This window comes from Trichomycterus rosablanca, chromosome 24 (assembly GCF_030014385.1).
Source record: "Trichomycterus rosablanca isolate fTriRos1 chromosome 24, fTriRos1.hap1, whole genome shotgun sequence".
Classification (NCBI taxonomy): Eukaryota; Metazoa; Chordata; class Actinopteri; order Siluriformes; family Trichomycteridae; genus Trichomycterus; species Trichomycterus rosablanca.
This window is the reverse complement of record NC_086011.1, coordinates 19168182-19187432: the sequence shown is the minus strand read 5'-3', so window position 1 is coordinate 19187432 and position 19251 is coordinate 19168182. Positions and strand designations below refer to the sequence as shown.

The 19251-nt window shown below is 44.8% G+C and overlaps 3 protein-coding genes across 5 annotated transcripts; 1 reads left to right on the top strand and 2 right to left on the bottom strand.

Annotated features, from left to right (window-relative positions):
- Positions 1–696: 696 nt before the first annotated feature.
- necap2 (NECAP endocytosis associated 2) lies at positions 697–4749 on the bottom strand. 2 transcript variants are annotated; one of them, XM_062986954.1, is made up of 8 exons: positions 4642–4749; positions 3455–3555; positions 3234–3338; positions 2950–3031; positions 2744–2852; positions 2361–2505; positions 2184–2268; positions 697–1591 (listed from the first exon to the last, which is right to left on the bottom strand). In XM_062986954.1, the coding sequence occupies exons 1-8, from the start codon at positions 4731–4733 to the stop codon at positions 1546–1548; spliced, it is 765 nt and encodes a 254-aa protein (XP_062843024.1). In that variant the 5' UTR covers positions 4734–4749; the 3' UTR covers positions 697–1545. The 2 variants fall into 2 exon arrangements, with proteins under 2 accessions (XP_062843024.1, XP_062843025.1); XM_062986955.1 differs by having other exon boundaries at positions 697–1588.
- A 760-nt stretch (positions 4750–5509) lies between these two features.
- LOC134301610 (SUZ domain-containing protein 1-like) lies at positions 5510–8348 on the bottom strand. The gene is made up of 4 exons (XM_062986393.1): positions 8180–8348; positions 7832–7881; positions 7165–7416; positions 5510–7060 (listed from the first exon to the last, which is right to left on the bottom strand). The coding sequence occupies exons 1-4, from the start codon at positions 8228–8230 to the stop codon at positions 6961–6963; spliced, it is 453 nt and encodes a 150-aa protein (XP_062842463.1). The 5' UTR covers positions 8231–8348; the 3' UTR covers positions 5510–6960.
- On the top strand, positions 7955–18220 carry fbxo42 (F-box protein 42). Of its 2 annotated transcripts, XM_062986392.1 has the most exons (11): positions 7955–8000; positions 8329–8411; positions 11283–11555; positions 11678–11794; positions 12364–12498; positions 12592–12745; positions 13279–13389; positions 13591–13687; positions 14397–14453; positions 14672–14788; positions 15301–18220. In XM_062986392.1, the coding sequence occupies exons 3-11, from the start codon at positions 11288–11290 to the stop codon at positions 16222–16224; spliced, it is 1980 nt and encodes a 659-aa protein (XP_062842462.1). In that variant the 5' UTR covers positions 7955–8000; positions 8329–8411; positions 11283–11287; the 3' UTR covers positions 16225–18220. The 2 variants fall into 2 exon arrangements, with proteins under 2 accessions (XP_062842462.1, XP_062842461.1); XM_062986391.1 differs by lacking the exons at positions 7955–8000; positions 8329–8411 and adding an exon at positions 9823–9936.
- The last annotated feature ends 1031 nt before the right edge of the window (positions 18221–19251 follow it).

Here is a 19251-nt window from a genome sequence, read left to right as displayed (position 1 = left end):
TGTGGTGAGGTACCTTTGGTGCTGGTTTCTGTTATTTTGTCCAACACCTGTAATATAATATATGTATCGGAATTAATCATTAGCTCCATGTGCTAAATTATATATACAAAGCACAATTAAAATCCCCTCTTACCTCCCACCTGACGGCTAACACAATCCTGATTCTTCTTCAGAATGCTACCTGCTGCACTTTCACCATCCCACACACAACATACAGCACCATGGAGACACACACACACACACACACACACACACACACACACACACACACACACACACACACACACACTACTCTCTGGGAACATATTCATTCATACACACATCAATCACACAATAAGAATTGTGTGCTTATAACTAACAACAATGACTTTTTGTGCCCATATAAACAGGGCTAGTCTGACAGCAACCAATAAAATGTGCGTGGAAAAGTGTAAACTGGGGTTAAGGGCCTTGCTCAAGGGCCCAGCCAGGATTCCAGTTGGTAACCCACATATCTACCCATAATGTAATAGCAATGTAACAGTAATGTAATAGTTCTGTTTAGACTGTAGCTACACAGCACCACAGTCGGAACGTTTAGTAACATCCATGGTAAGGAAATGTTTTCATTCATGTCTTTTAATTTACTAATTTAAAAGCATAACAGTGGTGTCGTCACCGAGGTTTGTTTATTACACAGAGAGCACTGCAACAGTCTGACAGTAAAGAAAATGTTTATTTACAAAGAAGTGTTTTACATTTTTACAGATTTGTTTATCAATCAAGGCACTCTGCTTCAAAGAAAATAGCTGTGTGTGTGTGTGTGTGTGTGTGTGTGTGCAGGAGATCAGTGGAGCAACAGTCATGACTGAAATGCATACACTCGTCTGATCAGCTGTGTTTTAAAGTATTTATTTAATCTCAGAATGTTAAAAAACATAATTTTCTTTAGTGCTATTGTATAAAGTATCATTTCAGACATCAGATCCTTCAGGAGGCTCTACAGAAAGTAATCAGAGATAAAAGCTGCTAAATAAAAGCTAAAACCTTTAAGAAAAAGAAAGAAAGAAAAGCCCACACCAAACCCACAGAGGAACGCCATTAAGGCAGAAGAGAAGTCCAAAAAGGCACTGAGGTGAGGGACAGGGGGCGCTCTGCAGGTACCCACAGGTCATGTGATCAAAAGGGTGCCTGATTAGTTCCCTCGAACAGAGACCCCTCGCTCTGCTAAGTTTTGTGCATGGGTTCACACCCCCCCCCCCCCCGCCCCCCCCGCCTCGCTCGTAAATTGTTCAAGTGTGCGGCGACCACGCAGCCGCCGTAAACCAAAAACCAAAACACTTCAAAACAAGCTGAAAATACGTCCCTAAAGGAAGCCTGGAATGTTTCTGATTTCAGACGTAACTAATCAAGATTTCTGCGGCGTTCTCAGAACATGTAACACGGTCTGTGTGTGTGTGTGTGTGTGTGAAAGTAGGTTCTCTCTCCAGCTTTTCATGTGCATGTCGGCGAGGGCGAACCGGGCGTGTCCTCGTCCTCTCGTCCTTTTTTTCGCCCCTCACACGGTTAAAACTGCACCCATCCTGATTTCACCGGTTCCTGAGCGCCGCTGCTGAAACCAACCAGAGAAACCAGTGCACGGTAAACATTCCAGTCATTTTAATCCATTATATTATTCAATTTAACGAGCCAAAACATTATGACCTATAATCTGCTATCAAAACAACCCTGACCTCTGTGATGCCCCTAGTGTCTTTTGTTTTGTCTATAGTAAAGAATTACAGACTCGTTTCATACTGAAATTTATTGAAATGCTAAATATTATAATAATTACAAGAGAAAAGCTGTTTTGATTAAATTTAACGGCTAATGTGGCAAATCGCAGGTTAAAGTCTCATAAATTCTGATCTGGCTGTTCAGACTGATGCTGCACCGTCTTAGGTTACACGCTGTGTTGGAAATGTCTGTATACGGGTGTCCACACAAACACAATCGGCCGTGTTTTAGGGAGGGAAGGTCGGACGGCGTCAAAAGTGGGATTTGGAAATGACTAAGATGGGACATAATAAAAAGTAAAACTGTCTGTGTGGCTGTGTGTGATTTTTACAGTTCACATCATCATTAAATCTGATCTGCTTGAGGATTCATAATCTGTATGTTTGTTGTAACGGCCTGAACGAGACACCTGATGTTCGGATACTGACCCTGATCCTGCCGCAGTGAAGTCACCCCACAGGTCCTGGGAAGGTTGCGCTGGGGTCGGGGAACCACCGGAATCCAGCAACAACCCTGAGCAAAGAGATTAAACAGGAAACATAAATACGATAAATAAGAGCCACACAGCCACAGAACACCTTCAACATCAGTGACGTTATCCATACCTGTGCTCTGTTGAACGGGTGGGGTCGTCTGCGTGCTGGAGACAGGAGGAGGAAGGAAACCACCTTTCCCACCTGGTGGAGGTGGGAGCAGACCACTACCTGCAGGACGAGCCTTCACTCCTGCTGCATCTTTCTTCTTTATGTTCTTTAACAGAATAAAAAACTGTTAATGATCTCTGCACCTAAACGACTGGACATGCAGGTGATTGGTGTGATAGTCAAGGATGTTCCGGACAGGGCGAGATGGAGATGAATGATCGAATGTGTAATAATAATACCCAAAACTTCTTCTGGGTCAAAAATATACAGACAGCAGCTTATACAACCAATCTGTTGGTGCAGAACATTCTATAAGGTCGCTTAATTTTTTCCATCCCTCTTACCCCTATACTGATTTTAATGGTTTGGCCCTCCTTGAAGCCGAGGTCCAGTTTAGGAGCCGCGCTCTGATTGGCCTCCTGCTTGGCCAGCTCACCTTCCTGCTTCACCCACCTGAGAGAGAAAGATCCAGAAAAATCAGGTTCCATAGAGAAACACTCGGACAATCAATACAAACTCTAAATGTGATGAAATGACAGTTTTGACCCACTTGAAGTGATCCTGCAGCGCCACGTTGAAGTCGAACGAGTCACCGCGATCCGCAAACCCGAGACCGATGAACGCATGTCGACCTGAAAAAATCAATAACTAAGAAGGATGATGCATGCTAGGTTACCTAGCTGTGTGTTCCCTTATCCAAGCAAAAATGCAAACATCTGGGGTTAGAAAAATGCTTTCCCAGTCATTAAAATTGCATTTTGGTGTTTTTAACTTCACATCTGTATGTACTGGGGCCAAGAGAGCGAACAATAAGAACACCACTCAGGTTATTACCATTGCCGTCTTCTATCTTGATAACGAAATAGCGGCTGGAATCTGTCACGGCTTCTACAGACGGACCCGGGTACTGCTCCACTGGAGCCTGGGCGAAAAGTTCACCTGAAAACACACAATACTGATCTAAATCAAAGAACTGCTGTACTGATGGCAGGACAAATAACTCAAATATGAACGTATTTCATACGGTTAGCAATGCACATGATGTTCACACTCACCTGAGTTCTTGTCTTCCAGTTTGATGAATGCAGTGTTGGCCTTTGCCGTGATCTTCATGCGCCCACTCCACGCCGGCTCGTCCAGTTTCCAATCGGCAGCACTGAGGGACACAATTACACACCAATCACATTTAATTTACTGCTAGGGATGAAGATCAGTTTTGTACTTGTAACAAGCCCACTTGCTGTGGAAATCGGCAGTGTGGCTTGGTTACAGAATTATGTCCTTCTGCCTTGCCAAATATGGCTGGCAGAGGGGTCATAGAGGCACAGAAGATCAGCCTTTTAGTTATCGGACAGACACCTGTTGTCGCATCATCGGGCGTTAATTCGCTCCAGGTGGAAGTGTTTCTATTTATAATCACTGCTTCTTTCTCAGAGTTGCCAGCTCCTCTGTTGGCAACCTGCTTTCTCTCGAAACATTGATGTCGGGGTATGTTCCGTGTGTTTTTGGGACAACTTTCTGGTGTGACGAGGAAACGATCTGGACAAACTAACTGCCCCAGCGCAGGGGTGTCGGCCCTTTTGGGAGCGGTCCCTTTGTTTGGACCCACGCTGGCCACAGGCTGTGTTGGTTAATGGAGTGTATTGCAGTCTGACTTGTTTTGGGTTTCCTTTAAATGGGATTGACATTTTAAAATAGATGATTATTACTCTTTTAAGTGTAAATAAATCAAGTTGTGTTATGTCCTCGTTCTTGAGGCCACAGTAGCTGTCAGGTCCCGTGTTTATAAGTATCAGTTCCTGATTTTGTTGATCTTAAATGACTAAAAATGTAGCATTATATTATGTTATATTAAATAAAGTATGAGAGTGTGTTATTTGACGACTTTTCTTCTTAAAACAATAAAACTGCGTCGAAATTCTGTCAGAATCTGATTTTAAGGGTAGTCAGGAGTAGTTGCTAATATAAACACACACATACGAGCTAGTTAGCAACATGCTAACTAAACACAGCGGGAAAGCGCTACGTTAGCACCGTCGGTAGCTGAATCAACATATATAGGTTTATGCAAATGAGGCCGCGTATGAAGGAAAAACGGACCAATCAGAGAGCTGGATTGATTCTTTAATTAGCATATTTATGATTTGGCAGGAATATCCGTCCGCAGAGCGGCGAATCTACAAGAAAATAGAGCTAATGTATATAGTAATAATTAATATAAATAATTAAATGTATAGAGTACCGGTATCCGCGGTTGGACGGTCGGGGAGGGATCTGGTACACATGAACCTCGGGTTTAACGCACAGTACTGACTCGTACTGATCATCCGCCATCCTGCTGCTGCCTTCACCTGATCACAAACAGCGGGAAGTAGTACAGCTCACTACTCACAACTACACAGTAAAAGTCCCAGGTCCTTCCCTAAATCACCATCCGACCTGTTTCATGCAGTATTATAACTCAAAACCCTTAATAAAGAACAAAAAGAAGCTCTTCAACCGGTTTGGTAGCAAAATCCTGACTTGAATACCGTCCTAACGGTTGTGAGAGACTCGGTGTTGTTTGGAGAACAAGATGAAGTCGAGCTGCTTCTGTGTCTCCATGTTTTCCACAATCACCATTTAAACATCATTAAAACTTTACAGAACATCCTGAAGTGCAGACTGTACAGTAGTAGAACTCCATATTGTATATTTTTCTACTCACTTCATCACTTTACATTCACTTAGCTTGTCTTTTGGTCCCGTGGAGTCTTTCTGTACCATAACATCACTTTTAGTTTAAATATTTACAGTGTATTTATGACTCTGTGTTTATTGTGTTGTTTGTACTTACTGTGTTGCACCCTGGTCCTGGATGAACGTCGTTTCGTTTCAGTATGTTCTTGTATACAGCTGGAATGACAGTAACTTAAACTTCTTCATTTTCCACTGAAGGTAGATCATAATTCATGTCATTATTAGCTTATTGAAACCTGTGTTAGAGATGTATTGTGTTCTGTGTTTGTACAATACTAACTTTATTTATAAATATGTAATTTTACATTTAAAGTTTTCCTTTCATTGGAACTGACATTTCACAGTAAATTATAAAATTTTTTTTTATTTAAGTCAGCTAGTAGATACTTGAAGGAACTGCAGGGGTATTTAAATGGAGTAAGTGTCATATTCCTGTTTTTACTACGCTAGCCTGCCACAGCTATATGTGTCCTCACCAATATCACTGCTGGCAAACACACTTTATATTGTGTCTAATATTTCTCATATATCACTGATATTTACTGACTCCACTGTTGGAATAGATGTCATGATGCCTATACAAATACAAATACAATTCATTTTTTTTCTGAACCATATTATTAATACTTTGTTAGCTGAACATCTTGTATACAAATACAAACATCCCAATACAAAAGCCAGCAGGTCATGTTTATATATTTACACTTTAGTAATCAGAGCTCGTGAACAAAGCAGTTCTATTTCCAGGACCGAACACTAATGCACAGAGACTTAAAGAAAGGGACACTACAAAGTAGAAACTCAACAGTGGGAGTTACCTGCAGGCAGGTAGATAGAATTATGGTAGTGATGATGAATAAAGGCTTTGTGTTGGTATTTCGATAGCGAGTTGTATATATGTGAACATCGAAACGCAGAGACGCTGACACCAGGTCGACAACTAGTCCAGTTACTGAAAGTAAAGTACAGTGAGGAGACACTAGGAGAAAAAAACGTTACCTGTACGGATTGGCATGTTTTCCAGATGTGTATCTGTTCAGTAATATTGACCATTTTCAAGCTCAAACCCCATGTACGTCGTAGGATTACCTTTACCATTAATGATACAGCTGTGTGTCTGTCACACATGCAGCTTCAGACAGTAATTTACCAGGTTGCTCCGTTTTATACATGTATAACAATCCTGCACAGCATACAGCAGATTTTAAAAACATGACCACACCTTGTTTTTTCACTGCTACCACTGACATCCTCCAGACTGAACCTAGGGTTAGCACTTTATTAAATCTGGATCAGATGGAGGAAGTGTTACCACCCCTTCAGAGGTACAGCAGGTCAGTACAGAGCTATTGTGCTATTGTTTGTAGATCAGTTCAAGAATTTACAGGTAAAAATGGAACCAGTGTGGCCGAGGCTTAACCAGTAAAGGTAACTCAGTAACTACAAGCGGTTAGACTGTAAAGCGGGTTTAGTTGGTATGGCAGCTAATTGACATGCTAATACCACTTTAGTGTTAGTGGGTGTTAGCAGGGCACTTTGAGAACAGCACTGAAATGCTTCTGGGACTCCGGTCTGGGTTTTTAACCCACATCTCCAGTGACTGACATCGAGACGAACAGTTCACAGAGTCCAAACAGAGAGGAATCGAGTCTTTAGGATTTTCTCTCATTATCTCGATCTTTCTGTCTCGTTTTAAGTCAGTCAGGAAATAAAAGGACGAGAAGGTCGAGGGGGGAGGAAAAAGAACAGTATTTGTACAAAAGTACTGAATGTTCCTCCTTTCCTCAGTGCTTTCCCTCTTCAGTTCTGTCACTGTCCATCTCTATCTGCTGAGGAGGAAGCCTGGAGTCCCGTCAGGTCCAAACGGCTGGCGGATGATGTTACTGCTTGGCCGTAAAACCTCCAACGTAGCTGGTGAAGGTCTAAAAGGAAAAAGACAGAAATCAGTAAAGTGTAAGGTCCATCAGCCTCAAGCACAAGATCACATACAGTACTGGTAGACCAGGAAAAGTCCTACATGTCGTACCTGTCCGTGTCTTCCCTATCCGCTGCAAGTTCTTCAGCACTGGCGCTACCCCAAATCCTCCTCCTGGCCTCGGCGTACTCTGCCTCTCTCTGTTTTAGCGGTTTGAGGGGTTGACTGGGTCGTGCACTTGCACCCTGTGCACCCAGGGCACCTTCGCTGGGAGGGCGCTTCAGGATACGGATCTGAGGCGGTGGAGCCGCCGGCAGGGATTCGTCCTGAATCACCACTCCCGTCTTCACAGGCACGTTCCTCCTTCAAAAAAGAACCAAGGTAGAGTTTTACCTTACTGATGCAGCATAATGTCTAGTGACAGCAGGTTAAAATAACGTCCAGAGATTTGTAAATAAAAGAAATAAGCTTTCATATTGGCACTACTGAATGTATTACATTACATTATATGCTCACAAGCAAATTAACGAAACTATTTTAAGTTTATTGCATGTAGATTTAGAGAAAAACACATTTGATTCCTTGCTGGGTTCAAATAGATTCATTTGATTCCCTCAAGCCAGTGGTAACAGCAGGCCAAAAGAATCGATTCATGAATCAATCTAGAATCGAGTATGTCGTTAATAATCATTAAGATTCAAAAAGTGCATTTTAGTTTCTTTATTTAGAAATGTCATTCATGTATGTTTTAACATTGTTTAAACTATCCGACACTCACTTGGCTTTGCGATTTATTTGTAGTTTGGCCTCCAGTCGTCTTTCAATCTCCTGAAAAAAAAAAATCCAAAGAAAAAACGACTAGCATTAGGACCCGGGGATTCACTTAGCAATGCACTGTTATTAGCCAGTTAGCTTCAACCGATCAACAAAGCCATTTGTAAAAATATGTAAGTGTCAAATTAGATTAAATAACACATTCATTCGTATTTAGATAGAAATATATAAAAGCGAGGGATCCAATAGTATTGTTTAGTTAAAATCAGCATTGAATAGGATTATAATACAAATACAGGTGAGCTAAGCTAATGCTAAATACACTGATGTGAGAAATAAATGAGTCTCTCACTCCGCTGTCAGCGGCATCCTCCCAGTTTTCGCACACGTCATCGTCCTTCATGATTTAAACGACTTATTTAGATTTTATTGGATGAAAATACGCGAACACAAATGAAGAAGGAACATTACGACTCCTTACGACGATACTTTTATTTTTAGAAAGTTGTACAGACGGACGAGGCCGCTAGAGGGCGCTGGTGCATTTGCTGCCACCTAGTGGCCAAGTCGGTCATTACAGTTAGGTAAGAAAACAACAAACAGCTGGAATCTGTTTTCTTGTTGAATTGTGCTCCAAGTTCTTGTGTCCTGTGAGACGCCTTTGTGTTGACTTTTCTTTTGATGCTGCTGAGGTTTTGGCTGTACCAGGCCTCTTCCTGTCAGAGCTTTCCCCAGTTTCCAAGTGCATTTTGATGGTGTAGGAAACTGTACTCACTGACACCTTGGCTTTCTCTGCAGTGTCTCTAAATACCTATTTTGTAGATCAAGTGAATGTGAGGGATCTATTAGTTGTCAGGCTAATGGTGCATGTGAGGGTGAGGGATCTATTGATCAGATTTGCCATGTACCAGATGTACAAGGAATTTCTCTTGGTGCAGGTGTCAACATATACATCAAATTAAATAGTAGAAAAAGGATCACTATAAAGACAGAACAATCAATACAACAGCGACATAAACACAGTACAGTGTCAGACAAGTGTGCAATGGAGATGTACAGTACACTGACAAGCTAAAAAATTGTGCAATGAAGATTATCAAGTAAATAAGGTGCATATGTGCGTATGTGCATTGACTGTATAAGGGAAAAATGTGGGCGGTGTGATTGATGTTGATCGATCGATGAATTGATGTTGGGTTAATGGTGGATGTGAGGGACCTATTAGATGTCGGGCTGATGGAGGTTCCTCATAGTTTACATGTTGAATGCAGCAGATCTGATCAGCATAAAGTATCAGCTGTGCTGAGTACCCACAGACATCGATTTTTGGAGGGATTAGCCAAAAAAAAAAAAAAAAAAACTGCAGACAGATTGTTGGGCAGCCAAGACTCATTGACACCAGAGGACTTGAAGGCTACAGTGTCTGGTACTGACCAACAGTAGATCTACTTTGGATCAAACTATAGATGATTTAAATCCTGGTGATGAGGTGAATTTATCACAATACATAGTGCATTAAAACCTGCTGTGCCAGTCAAAGTGCCCATGCATCTCATAAGATAAGGGAGATAAGATTACACTTCATTGATCCTAAGGAAATTGCAGTGTCACAGTACTTTACAAATTACACAAGGGAAGACAGACATTATTCAACACAATTAAACATAACAGGGCATAGTCAAAAGACAAGACATGAGCAAAAACAGCAGCATATGTAATTATTGCACTAAAGAGAAATATATATATATATTATTTTACAAATCAGATTGCACTAAAAGAGGTTCACCATCAGAAGCACCTACAGTAAAGATTCAGGTATGGGAACTGGACCTTGGAGCAACTGAAGAAGTTCCTTTGAACAAGCAAGAAGAACTGGTTTTGGCTTGGTTTGTGTGGCGCGCGTGCACGCGCATGAGAGTGCCCTCAGCGGCAGGGTTAGGGCGGGCGTACGTACGTGCGCGCTCCCGTGTGCGTGCGTAAGCTGGTGTATGAGGAAGATGGCGGATGTTTGCAGTGAGGAGACGGAGCAGGAGCTGGTAGACTGAATCATTACAGACCCGCACCGATTACAGGAACACCGACACGGACACCGCGGAGCGAAATATCGCGGTAATGTGCACGGTTCTATCATCTGTTCTGGAATGAGTGCATTTATTAATGAGCGTGATTTATGAATGTTCTGGTTCTGTTAGCGCTGCGCTAGCACCGGTACATTAGCTATAGCGGGAGGTTAGCAACACAGCAGCACTGCTATTATACATCATGTTTATAGGATGTCATCTCTTATAGAACGGTTTATCAGCTATTTATAGAATTATACCATTATGAGCATATATTCGTACACGTTTGGCATGTCTAAGATGCTCTGGTAGCTCATTAGCTCGTCCGTGTAGCCTACAATAGAAATAAGATACACCGCTATCAGGCGTTACATCAATCACGGTGTTCCGTACACTGGTTTTATCTCTTCATTCTTTTACATCTGCACGCAAATATAACGACACATCAGCCGGAATAAAGGTCCTAATCACAAGGAGAGAGTTTTATCTACATTTCAAGCCCTGATTTGTTCAATTTTGTCCAGCCAAATAGAAAATTAAAGCCAATATTTACTGTCAGAGTCGCTATTATAAACACAGGTAGGGGTATCACAGTGTTCCGTACAGCTGACCGTCACCTTTATTTTTTTTATCTGTTATATTTAATACTGATAATTTCCACGTTAACCACTTTCTCTAAGTTAAAGCTAAAAGCCAAAAGTTACCATATATATTCCCGTTTTCAGCACTGGAGGTGTTATTTATATAAAAAAAAAGCATCAAGGGAAACAACCTGATTCTGCACGATTGTCGGATCCTCCTGACATTAAAATGATTGTATATTTTTTGTTACATAAATGTTTTCTGGACTGCATGAAGGTCAAGAATCCTCCTGTCATATATAAACAAGTTCTCATTTCTGGACCCAACCCTGATTAAAATATTTCTATTTTTTATGTCAGGATATTTCTAATAAAGTTGTGCAGGCATCAGATTTAGAATAAACACTCATACCAAACCAAAATACATGTAGAAACATCTTTATAAAGTGCCTGTTTAAACACAGATGGAAATTGATTTGCACATGACTGAATGACATCCGGTCCAAACATCTTTGCTTTTTAAGGTTTGATTTCAGGAGCTGTTTGTGTTCATGGGGAGCAACAATCATCTCCAAACTTGGACCAAGTGTTACAGAAACTGAACGCCCTTGTTAAGATGTTAAGATTTCTTTATTGATCCCCATGGGGGGAATTCGAGTGTTACAGCAGCTCCAGCACAGAGTAAATGCATGTTCAGGTATTTGCTAGGTTATCAGAGACTCTGGGATGTGGTGGCCAGCCAGGGTGTGACATCGCATCTCCAGGCCTCATAACGTAAGTCTGGGTCTCTTAAACGTTCGCTCTGTGTCTGCAGGCGGCATGGCGTGCGCCTCTGACAGCGAGGGCGGCGGCTTCATGGACATGGAGACCGAGGACTCGAGGGTGGCCTCGCCCGGTCGGGCGGATGACCTGAAAGGGAGTGGACAAAAGAGCTCGAACTGCGCCAAGCATTCGGGGAAGAAAAGCCAGCGGGCGATATGTGAGCTACCCGAGGAGGTTCTGGAGTACATCCTGTCCTTCCTCTCGCCGTATCAGGAGCACAAGACCGCCGCCCTGGTGTGCAAACAGTGGTATCGCCTTATCAAAGGTGGGTCCCGTGTGGACGGTGTTTGCCGCGCTCGTCGTGTGCGTGTGTAATTAAGCGCTGAGGTGCTAATGACCTATTTAAAGCACTTCAAAGGGCTCACGTTGTTCCTTTGATGTCTCCAGGTGTTGCATATCAGTGTTACCATGGTTTCCTAAGGGCCATTCAGGAAGGCAACATCCAGTGGCAGAGTCGCACCTTCCCGTATCCTGGAACCCCCATCTCGCAGCGCTTTTCCCACAGTCAGTACACACACACACACACACACACACACACACACACACACACACACACACACACACACACACACACTTAGCCACTGTTGGGCCCTAGAGCAAGGCCCTTAACCCTCTCACAGTGGCTAATCCTGTGCTCTGACCCCAGCTTCCAAACAATAGCTGGGATACTGTACGTACTGTAAAAACGTGGTCAACCGCCCTCCCTCAGACACTGCCAAATCTGCCTGTTTGGGCACCAGACAGAACGGCGCCTCTGCAGGCGGGATTTTGAAGTTCCAACGCCTTGCAGTGGTGCGCTAGCTCGTTAGACTGTCGGCCACCCAAGAGCGCCAGCTTTTTCCTCTCTTATAGCCCCGTTATGACCCGTTCTGTTCCAGTTTGCACACCTAATTTTAAACCAGTTCAAGATCCAAAGTTATCTATGAGCTATTTAGGAATCGTATGAGGCATTTCACACCCATCTAATTAATCAGCACACACATTATTTGCAGGTATGGTGTAGTTTCTAATTGTGGGCTGTTCATCCGTGTGTGTGTGTGTGTGTGTGTGTGTGTGTGTGTGTGTGTGTGTAGGCGCGTGTTACTACGACTCTAACCAGTCCATGTACGTGTTTGGTGGCTGCACTCAGACTAACTGCAACGCTGCATTTAATGACCTGTGGAGACTCGACCTGAACAGTAAGGAGTGGATCCGACCTCTCGCTTCAGGTACGCCCACACTTACACTACATCACACACACACACACACACACACACACACACTTTAGCCAGCATACTGATGATCTTGTTTCCTCTGTGCAGGATCGTACCCTTCTCCAAAAGCTGGAGCCACTCTGGTGATGTTGAAGGACCTGCTGATCCTGTTCGGAGGCTGGACACGCCCCAGTCCGTACCCTCTTCACCAACCCGAGCGCTTCTTCGACGAGATCCACACTTACTCGCCGTCCAAAAACTGGTGAGCGCAAAGAAGCACCTCGCACGTAGTTCAGAGCGATCAGTGATGTTAGGTCCTGCGGTTAGTTAGCAGCGTGGAACAGGTGTCGCAGGATCAGGGAAGCATTAGTACAGGGTTCATGTGTGAACTCTCTGGACATGTTGCACCTAGTGGACGTGTTCCAAACCACATCCTGTTCACTCTATAGTGAGCTTAAATTAGTAACCTCATTGGTGGAAAAATTGGTGTGGGAAAGGTGGCAGTAGGGAGATATTGGGCACGACTAGACCGGGCACGTCTTCACATCCACCTGAAAGCGGCGCTACCTCGTGCAGACGCCTTGACCAGCCAGCAGAGGTTGCTGCAAAGTCAAAAGTATATCCGTGCTTTTAGATAACTGATTTATTACACCTGTTGGGAACTGTTGCGGCTGAAACACATGGATTCAAAAATTAAAAGAGGCGTCCAGATACTTTTGTCAGAACAGTGTACTTTGCACGGTGTATTTCTTGACGTACTGCTCCTTTAAATCTCTCTGTGTTACCGTCCTTTAGGTGGAACTGTATAGTCACGACGAACGGCCCTCCACCCATGGCGGGTCACTCCTCGTCTGTCATTAATAACTCCATGGTGGTGTTTGGTGGATCTCTTGGTGCTCGGCAGATGTATGTAGCTTCTACTGTTTACAGACATGTCTACACGTATTAGTAGCCTTTACTTTTGTTTTTGGTTTAGTGTTCTTATTAAAACCATTTAGACTCTTGTGTACACAGATAGAAAAATAATGCCAATAATATGGCCGCATCCTTTCTTGCTCTTTATGGATTACCTGTGTGTGTGTGTGTGTGTGTGTGTGTGTTTAACAGGAGTAATGAGGTATGGGTTCTGGATCTAGATCAGTGGACCTGGTCCAAACCAGCCATCACCGGCCCAGCTCCTCATCCTCGTGGAGGCCAGAGTCAGGTGATCCTCTTTCACTCCTGCGTACCTCGTTTACATCGTTATTCTCTCCCCAGCAGGATCGGGTGGCACAGTGGCTGAATCCTGTCGACCCACCTGGGCATCAAAACAGCCACAATTAGCTGGGTGGGTGGGTGGGTGGGTGGGAGGCCGACGTGATTTCATTGCTGCTGTACAATTGCGACCTCTACTGTCTGGTCGAGGCACCTGCGCTAGTGGTGGGGTACTCACAGAGTGCATAGCGTGTCTTCCTGTGAGGCTCCGGAACCGTGCTGAAGGGAGGGGCCTGATAGTCTCAGGTTCCCCTCTATTGAGGAACTAGTGGAGATTGGGTGATAGTGGTATACACGTGATATACATGTGATAGTGGTATACACGCCTACACAGACAGCGACTATCTCGTCGGAATGAGGGAGGGTCAGAGGGATTCCTCATAACTGCTGCAATTATGACCTCTGCTGGCCGATTGTTGACGCTGCACAGAGACGCCGGTTAATGGAGACCAGTGTGTGACTCTCTGTGCATGATACGGCTCTCCGTATGAACCCACCTGGTGCAGGTGAAAACAACGTGTTGTGTCGTGTTAGTTACGACTCTCCTCGGGCAGGACTGGAGGTCTGAAGCAGTAGAGTGGGAATTGGATATGACTAAATTGGAGGGGAAATGCAAAAATCACAAGAATTAAAGAGTGAACTGTGTTTGTGTGTTATAGATCGTTATAGATAACAAGACGCTGCTGATCCTGGGGGGATGTGGAGGCCCGAATGCTGTGAGTTCACTTTTTTGATCTGGTTCTTACATCGTGTGTGTGTGTGTGTGTGTGTGTGTGTGTGTGTGTGTGTGTGTGTGTGTGTGTGCGCTTCATCATTGACACTGTGTTTTCTCGGCCTGTGTGTGTGTGTGTGTGTGTGTGTGTGTGTGCTTCATCATTGACACTGTGTTTTCTCGGCCTGTGTGTGTGTGTGTGTGTGTGTGTGTGTGTAACAGTTGCTGAAAGATGCCTGGCTGCTGCACATTGGCGCCACCTCCTGGTCATGGCAGCAACTGCGAGTGGAGAATGAAGAACATGCTGCTCCAGAACTCTGGTGCCACCCGGCCTGCAAGGTACATACCCGAGAGCCCTAAAGGGTGCAGGGTTCGAATCCCTAGCTGTGCTATCGGACGAGACCTGAGAGAGCAAATTACCTTCCGTTACCGTACGAATTAAGGATGCAGATTTTGGCTTTTTCTTCCAAACGATACTCAACCAAAATACAAAACATCACTGATTTTAAAAAGCGGTGGAACGTAGAGAAGGTGGCAGTAACATAGATTACCAGACACCATAATCTCTGCTGTGCTATCGACCGTCTGTGTCTGAGGAGGGACGGTCCATTGATGTGTAAATGGCGGCTTCTGGTGGCTGGTTGAGGCGTTTGCATGAGGGATGTTTGATTCATGAATAGTAGTGCCCGGATCTGTGCTGTTTGTGAGAAGAAGAAAAAAAGGTCGGCGGGGGCGGCGTGATAGCCTGCAGCTCTCCTAGGTCAGGGTTACAGTTGGGGAATCGGATATGACATTTTTATACGCAGGTCCTGGAGCTTTGATGGTGATATTCTCTCTCTCTCTCTGTGCAGGTGGGCGAGTGCGTGGTCGTGTTCTCTCAGGCTCCGTCAGGTCGCGCCCCTCTGAGTCCGAGCCTAAACTCCCGCCCCTCTCCCATCAGTGCCACGCCCCCTTCTCTGGGCCCGGACACGCCCCCTCTGCGATCCCAGTCTCCTGTGCGTTCCGCCGGCATCGTGGAGGAGGCTCCTTGCGTGAACGGTCGATGGGGGACGCTCCGACCGCGGCCGGTGTCGTTCAGGGGCGGAGCCAGGGACGGAAGCCCCTCCTCTTCTCAGCAGCCGTCTCCGTCGCAGGCCCCCGACAGCCCGACATTACCCAGCGAGTCCTCGCCCTCCCCACGCACCAGCCCCTCCCCACACAGGCACGCCCAGTCGCCCGCCGACTACGGCTGGGAGTCTCCGCCCTCTTCGTCGGCGGCCCCGCCTCCTTTAGAGCAGTCGAGCACCGACAGCGTCCACACTCCGCCCGGCGCCGTCTCTCCCGCCGCGCTGCGCCGAGGTCTAGAGGCCGTCAAGAACCTCTCCTCGTCTCCGTCGCCCTCGTCCTCCTCCAACGCCAGCCCCGCCTCCTCCAGCCCCCCGCAGGCCGACGGACACTCCATCCCGCCCATCGCGCGCCGCCTGGGCCACTCGGTGCCGCCGCAGAGCCTGAACGTCGGCAAGCCGCTCTACCAGGCGCTCAGCTGTAAACCCATGCAGATGTACGTGCTGGACATTTCCCGCGCCAAGTCCGACGGCGTGGTCACCTGGCGGGTCTTCGGCGCCGGCGCCACCACCGGCCCTCCCGAAACCAGCCTGCACACGGTGGTGCACGGCCGCGGCGAGCTCATCATCTTCGGCGGCCTTATGGACAAAAAGCAGAACGTGAAGTACCACTCTAAAACCAACGCCTTGTATTTCGTACGCGCTAAAAAAGGTAACGAGGGCATAAAGTAGCCTGGACTGGACTGTGTGTGTGTTTGCTTTGATTTGGGTTGCCAGATTTGGCTCAGACACGCAGAGCTACGTTATGCCGTGTTAAGGTTATGACCTGCCTTCAGCTAGCAAAGAAGGGTCGACACGCCCGCTGCGTTATAAACACTAAACCCTGCGTGAGTTCTAAACAAAAATTAACACATTTATTCACGTTAAGTCACAAAGTTTTTAACTTCATCTCTATCCACTGCATGTGTGGGCGACGTTCAGCTAGCACAAACGGAGAGAGTCAGAGAGACGGCACGTCTTCGTTCTACATGTCGTCCTGTCTAGTGACGTTTATTATGATTATTGTTTAACGAAATGTACCTTTTTTCTTTAAACATACAGTCAGGGCTCAGAAGTCTGCGGTCGCAAGTGACAACGTGTCTAATTTTGCATTTTTGTTGAATTTTCTTCAACATTTTTTTTAATCAGCAAAATAATTTGAGTGTAAATGAATAATGAAAATGAATCCCTTGGTGCTTGTCGCTGCTGTAAACGACCAGCAGCGTCAGTTCCTTTATCCTGGAGCTCGGATCAGATCCTCCTCGAGTCTGATTCTCTCCGTTTGAGCTCAGGATCTGACGACTTCCAGCAGGTGGATTTGATTTCACGTTGCAGCCCGTTCAGCTCTTGTAAATAAACTCGGCACACAGGAAACACGTCGTCTTGAGTTCTTGAATAATTGAGGACGCTGAGGTGGCGAGTTTAGTTCCCAGCAGAGACACCGACCTGGGAATCGAACACTGACTGGTGGTGATGAGTGGCTGCAGATTGGACATATGTCAGAAGGAATTGGATATGACTAGATTTGGTGATAAAGGCCCTGCGCTGTATGTTTACATTTACATTGATTATTAAACAGCTATGAAGACAGACTCGGGGTGTTTTACTGTAGAGTGTTACCATGGTGATACATTAACTTTGATTCGATAAAATCTCATATTATTAGGGACTTTTTGAATCGTTGGGTTTAACAGGATGAAACATCAAAACTTCAGATTTGTTGGAGAATCACCAGGTTTTTATTCAGCTGAGTAATCTGATCATGGTAAATGTGGATTATTTGCGTTTACATGCACGTTAATGTAATCATGAGCTGAATAATGCCCTCATCTGATTGTGGAAGTGGTTATGACTAAAGGAGAAGTTTGACTCTTGGTTTTTATTAGCGTGTTTAACTTAATCAAATTGTTGGTTTTCTTCAGCAGCATGTTGAGTACAGACCAAACACCTAATGTGCTAGTGCTTATTAATGATGCACAGGAGGTGGACAAAATATTAAAAACCATATTTATAATTGGCGCTCGGGTCTATTACGCTAACCCACCACCGCTGAAATCTGGGTTCTTATATCAGCAGTGCTGTCAGTCAGCTGGCTGTCTACACAGACACGATTGGCAATGTCTGAGGGGGGATGAACGAAGCCCTGCAATGGCTCCTCGTCCAGGGGATTCCTGCTTTGCACTGTTTTCCCCAGCTCATACTAACCCTCTTGTTTGCGGATGTTTTGGTTTTGTTCACCTCCTGTGTGTTTCTGATGCAGTGGATAGAGATCGAGGTAAAAATATCGTAGCGTTCCATAAACAAACGCTCCGTTAAAACTCGTGATTATCGGACTGTTTTATCTGTTTCCCCTTAAATCTGTTTGTGTGTCCGGGAGAGAGAAAGTGAAACGAAGGGATACGGTTCCGCCTGGTTTTCCTGCAGTCGTGTTACATTCCAGACGTCTGCGAGCAGGAAACCGGAGGAGCACCGACGACTACCTTGCTTTTATATTCACTTCCTGCCTGCAATGTTTACATTATGTGTGTATGAGAGTGCATGTGCGAGAGAGAGAGAGAGTGTGTGAGTATTTCACTGCATGTGTCAGTGATTGAAGTTGTGTGTGTGTGTTTGTTTTGAATGGGCTGGGGAGGGAAGTTCCCGATGTTCTTAAAAAATCAAATTAATAAAGACTTTCATGTCTTTAGAACATCTTGTGGTGTGGTGTTTGTGTAAACGTGGACCCCCCAACAGTCCATCACGTTTCACAGAGGAAATTAGAGTTTTTCTAGAGTCTAAGCCCTCCAACAACATCTTAATAAAGTCTCATACCCTCAAACAGGGGAGATACTGGTTAAGATCAGAAGGTGGCTGGTTCAAGCCCCACAAGCATTAAGTTCAAGGCCCTTATGTAATTGCTTGCATTGTATTTGGTCACAGTTGTATGTGACTTTGAAATTACATTAAAAAGCTGTAAGATTTAGATTAAACAGTCCGATGCGGAGGGCAAATACATACGAAGATATTCCAGTGCAGTATTTCATGTGCTCACTATACTGCCAGATTTATTTGGACATGTGACCATCAGCCTGTTGACCATCCGATTCCAAAATCATGCATCAAAAAGGAGTTGCTGCCTCCTTAGTGAACATAATAGCATTTACTTCTCAGACAAGTTGTAAGTAGGCCAAGGCTGTAGCTATTAATTGATTTTTGGGGAAGGGACTGGGTTCCAGTTTATCCCCGTGAGGTCAGGGCTTCATGCAGGCCACTGGAGTTCCATCAAAACAAAACACGTAAAGCGGTCATGTTTAAGCTTACTTGGTGCACACCAACACGAGGTGTGTCTACATAGTTTTGGCCACACTGTGTTGAAGATCAGATGAGTTTTGGTGGTTCTGTGTGTTTGATCGTTCATGATGTGACTGAATGAATACCGTGTTTATGAGGAGAGGGTCGAGGAAGGACAGATAGTTTCCACTGATGTGCTGAGTTACAGTTGAGCTAAAGTTACACACAGCATGTGGAGAGTGTGTGATGCTCTCTACAACACACACACACACACACACACACACACACACACACACACACACACACACGAGGTGTAAGCGGATATGTTGTGAGCAATATTGGGAAACAGGAGGTCTGTGTGTTATGCAACAGCTATAAATATGTGACCGCTTTCAAGGAAAAACTTAGCTTTGGAGATAAAGCCTTTTTATTATATTAACATTAAATCAT

Bases quoted from the DNA above. Each gene is read 5' to 3' on its own strand.
- necap2 (XM_062986954.1), bottom strand. From the start codon at position 4,733: ATGGCGGATGATCAGTACGAGTCAGTACTGTGCGTTAAACCCGAGGTT. The intron at 2,506-2,743 runs GTAAGAGGGATG...ATTCTGTTAAAG, and splicing joins CCATTAAAATCAGTATAGGG to AACATAAAGAAGAAAGATGC. The intron at 2,269-2,360 runs GTATGGATAACG...CTCTTTGCTCAG, and splicing joins ACCCGTTCAACAGAGCACAG to GGTTGTTGCTGGATTCCGGT.
- LOC134301610 (XM_062986393.1), bottom strand. From the start codon at position 8,230: ATGAAGGACGATGACGTGTGCGAAAACTGGGAGGATGCCGCTGACAGC. The intron at 7,882-8,179 runs GTGAGAGACTCA...TTTTTTTTTCAG, and splicing joins AGGATGCCGCTGACAGCGGA to GAGATTGAAAGACGACTGGA. The intron at 7,417-7,831 runs GTGAGTGTCGGA...TCTTTTTTGAAG, and splicing joins CAAATAAATCGCAAAGCCAA to GAGGAACGTGCCTGTGAAGA.
- fbxo42 (XM_062986392.1), top strand. From the start codon at position 11,288: ATGGCGTGCGCCTCTGACAGCGAGGGCGGCGGCTTCATGGACATGGAG. The intron at 13,390-13,590 runs GTATGTAGCTTC...TGTGTTTAACAG, and splicing joins TCTCTTGGTGCTCGGCAGAT to GAGTAATGAGGTATGGGTTC. The intron at 14,454-14,671 runs GTGAGTTCACTT...TGTGTGTAACAG, and splicing joins GATGTGGAGGCCCGAATGCT to TTGCTGAAAGATGCCTGGCT.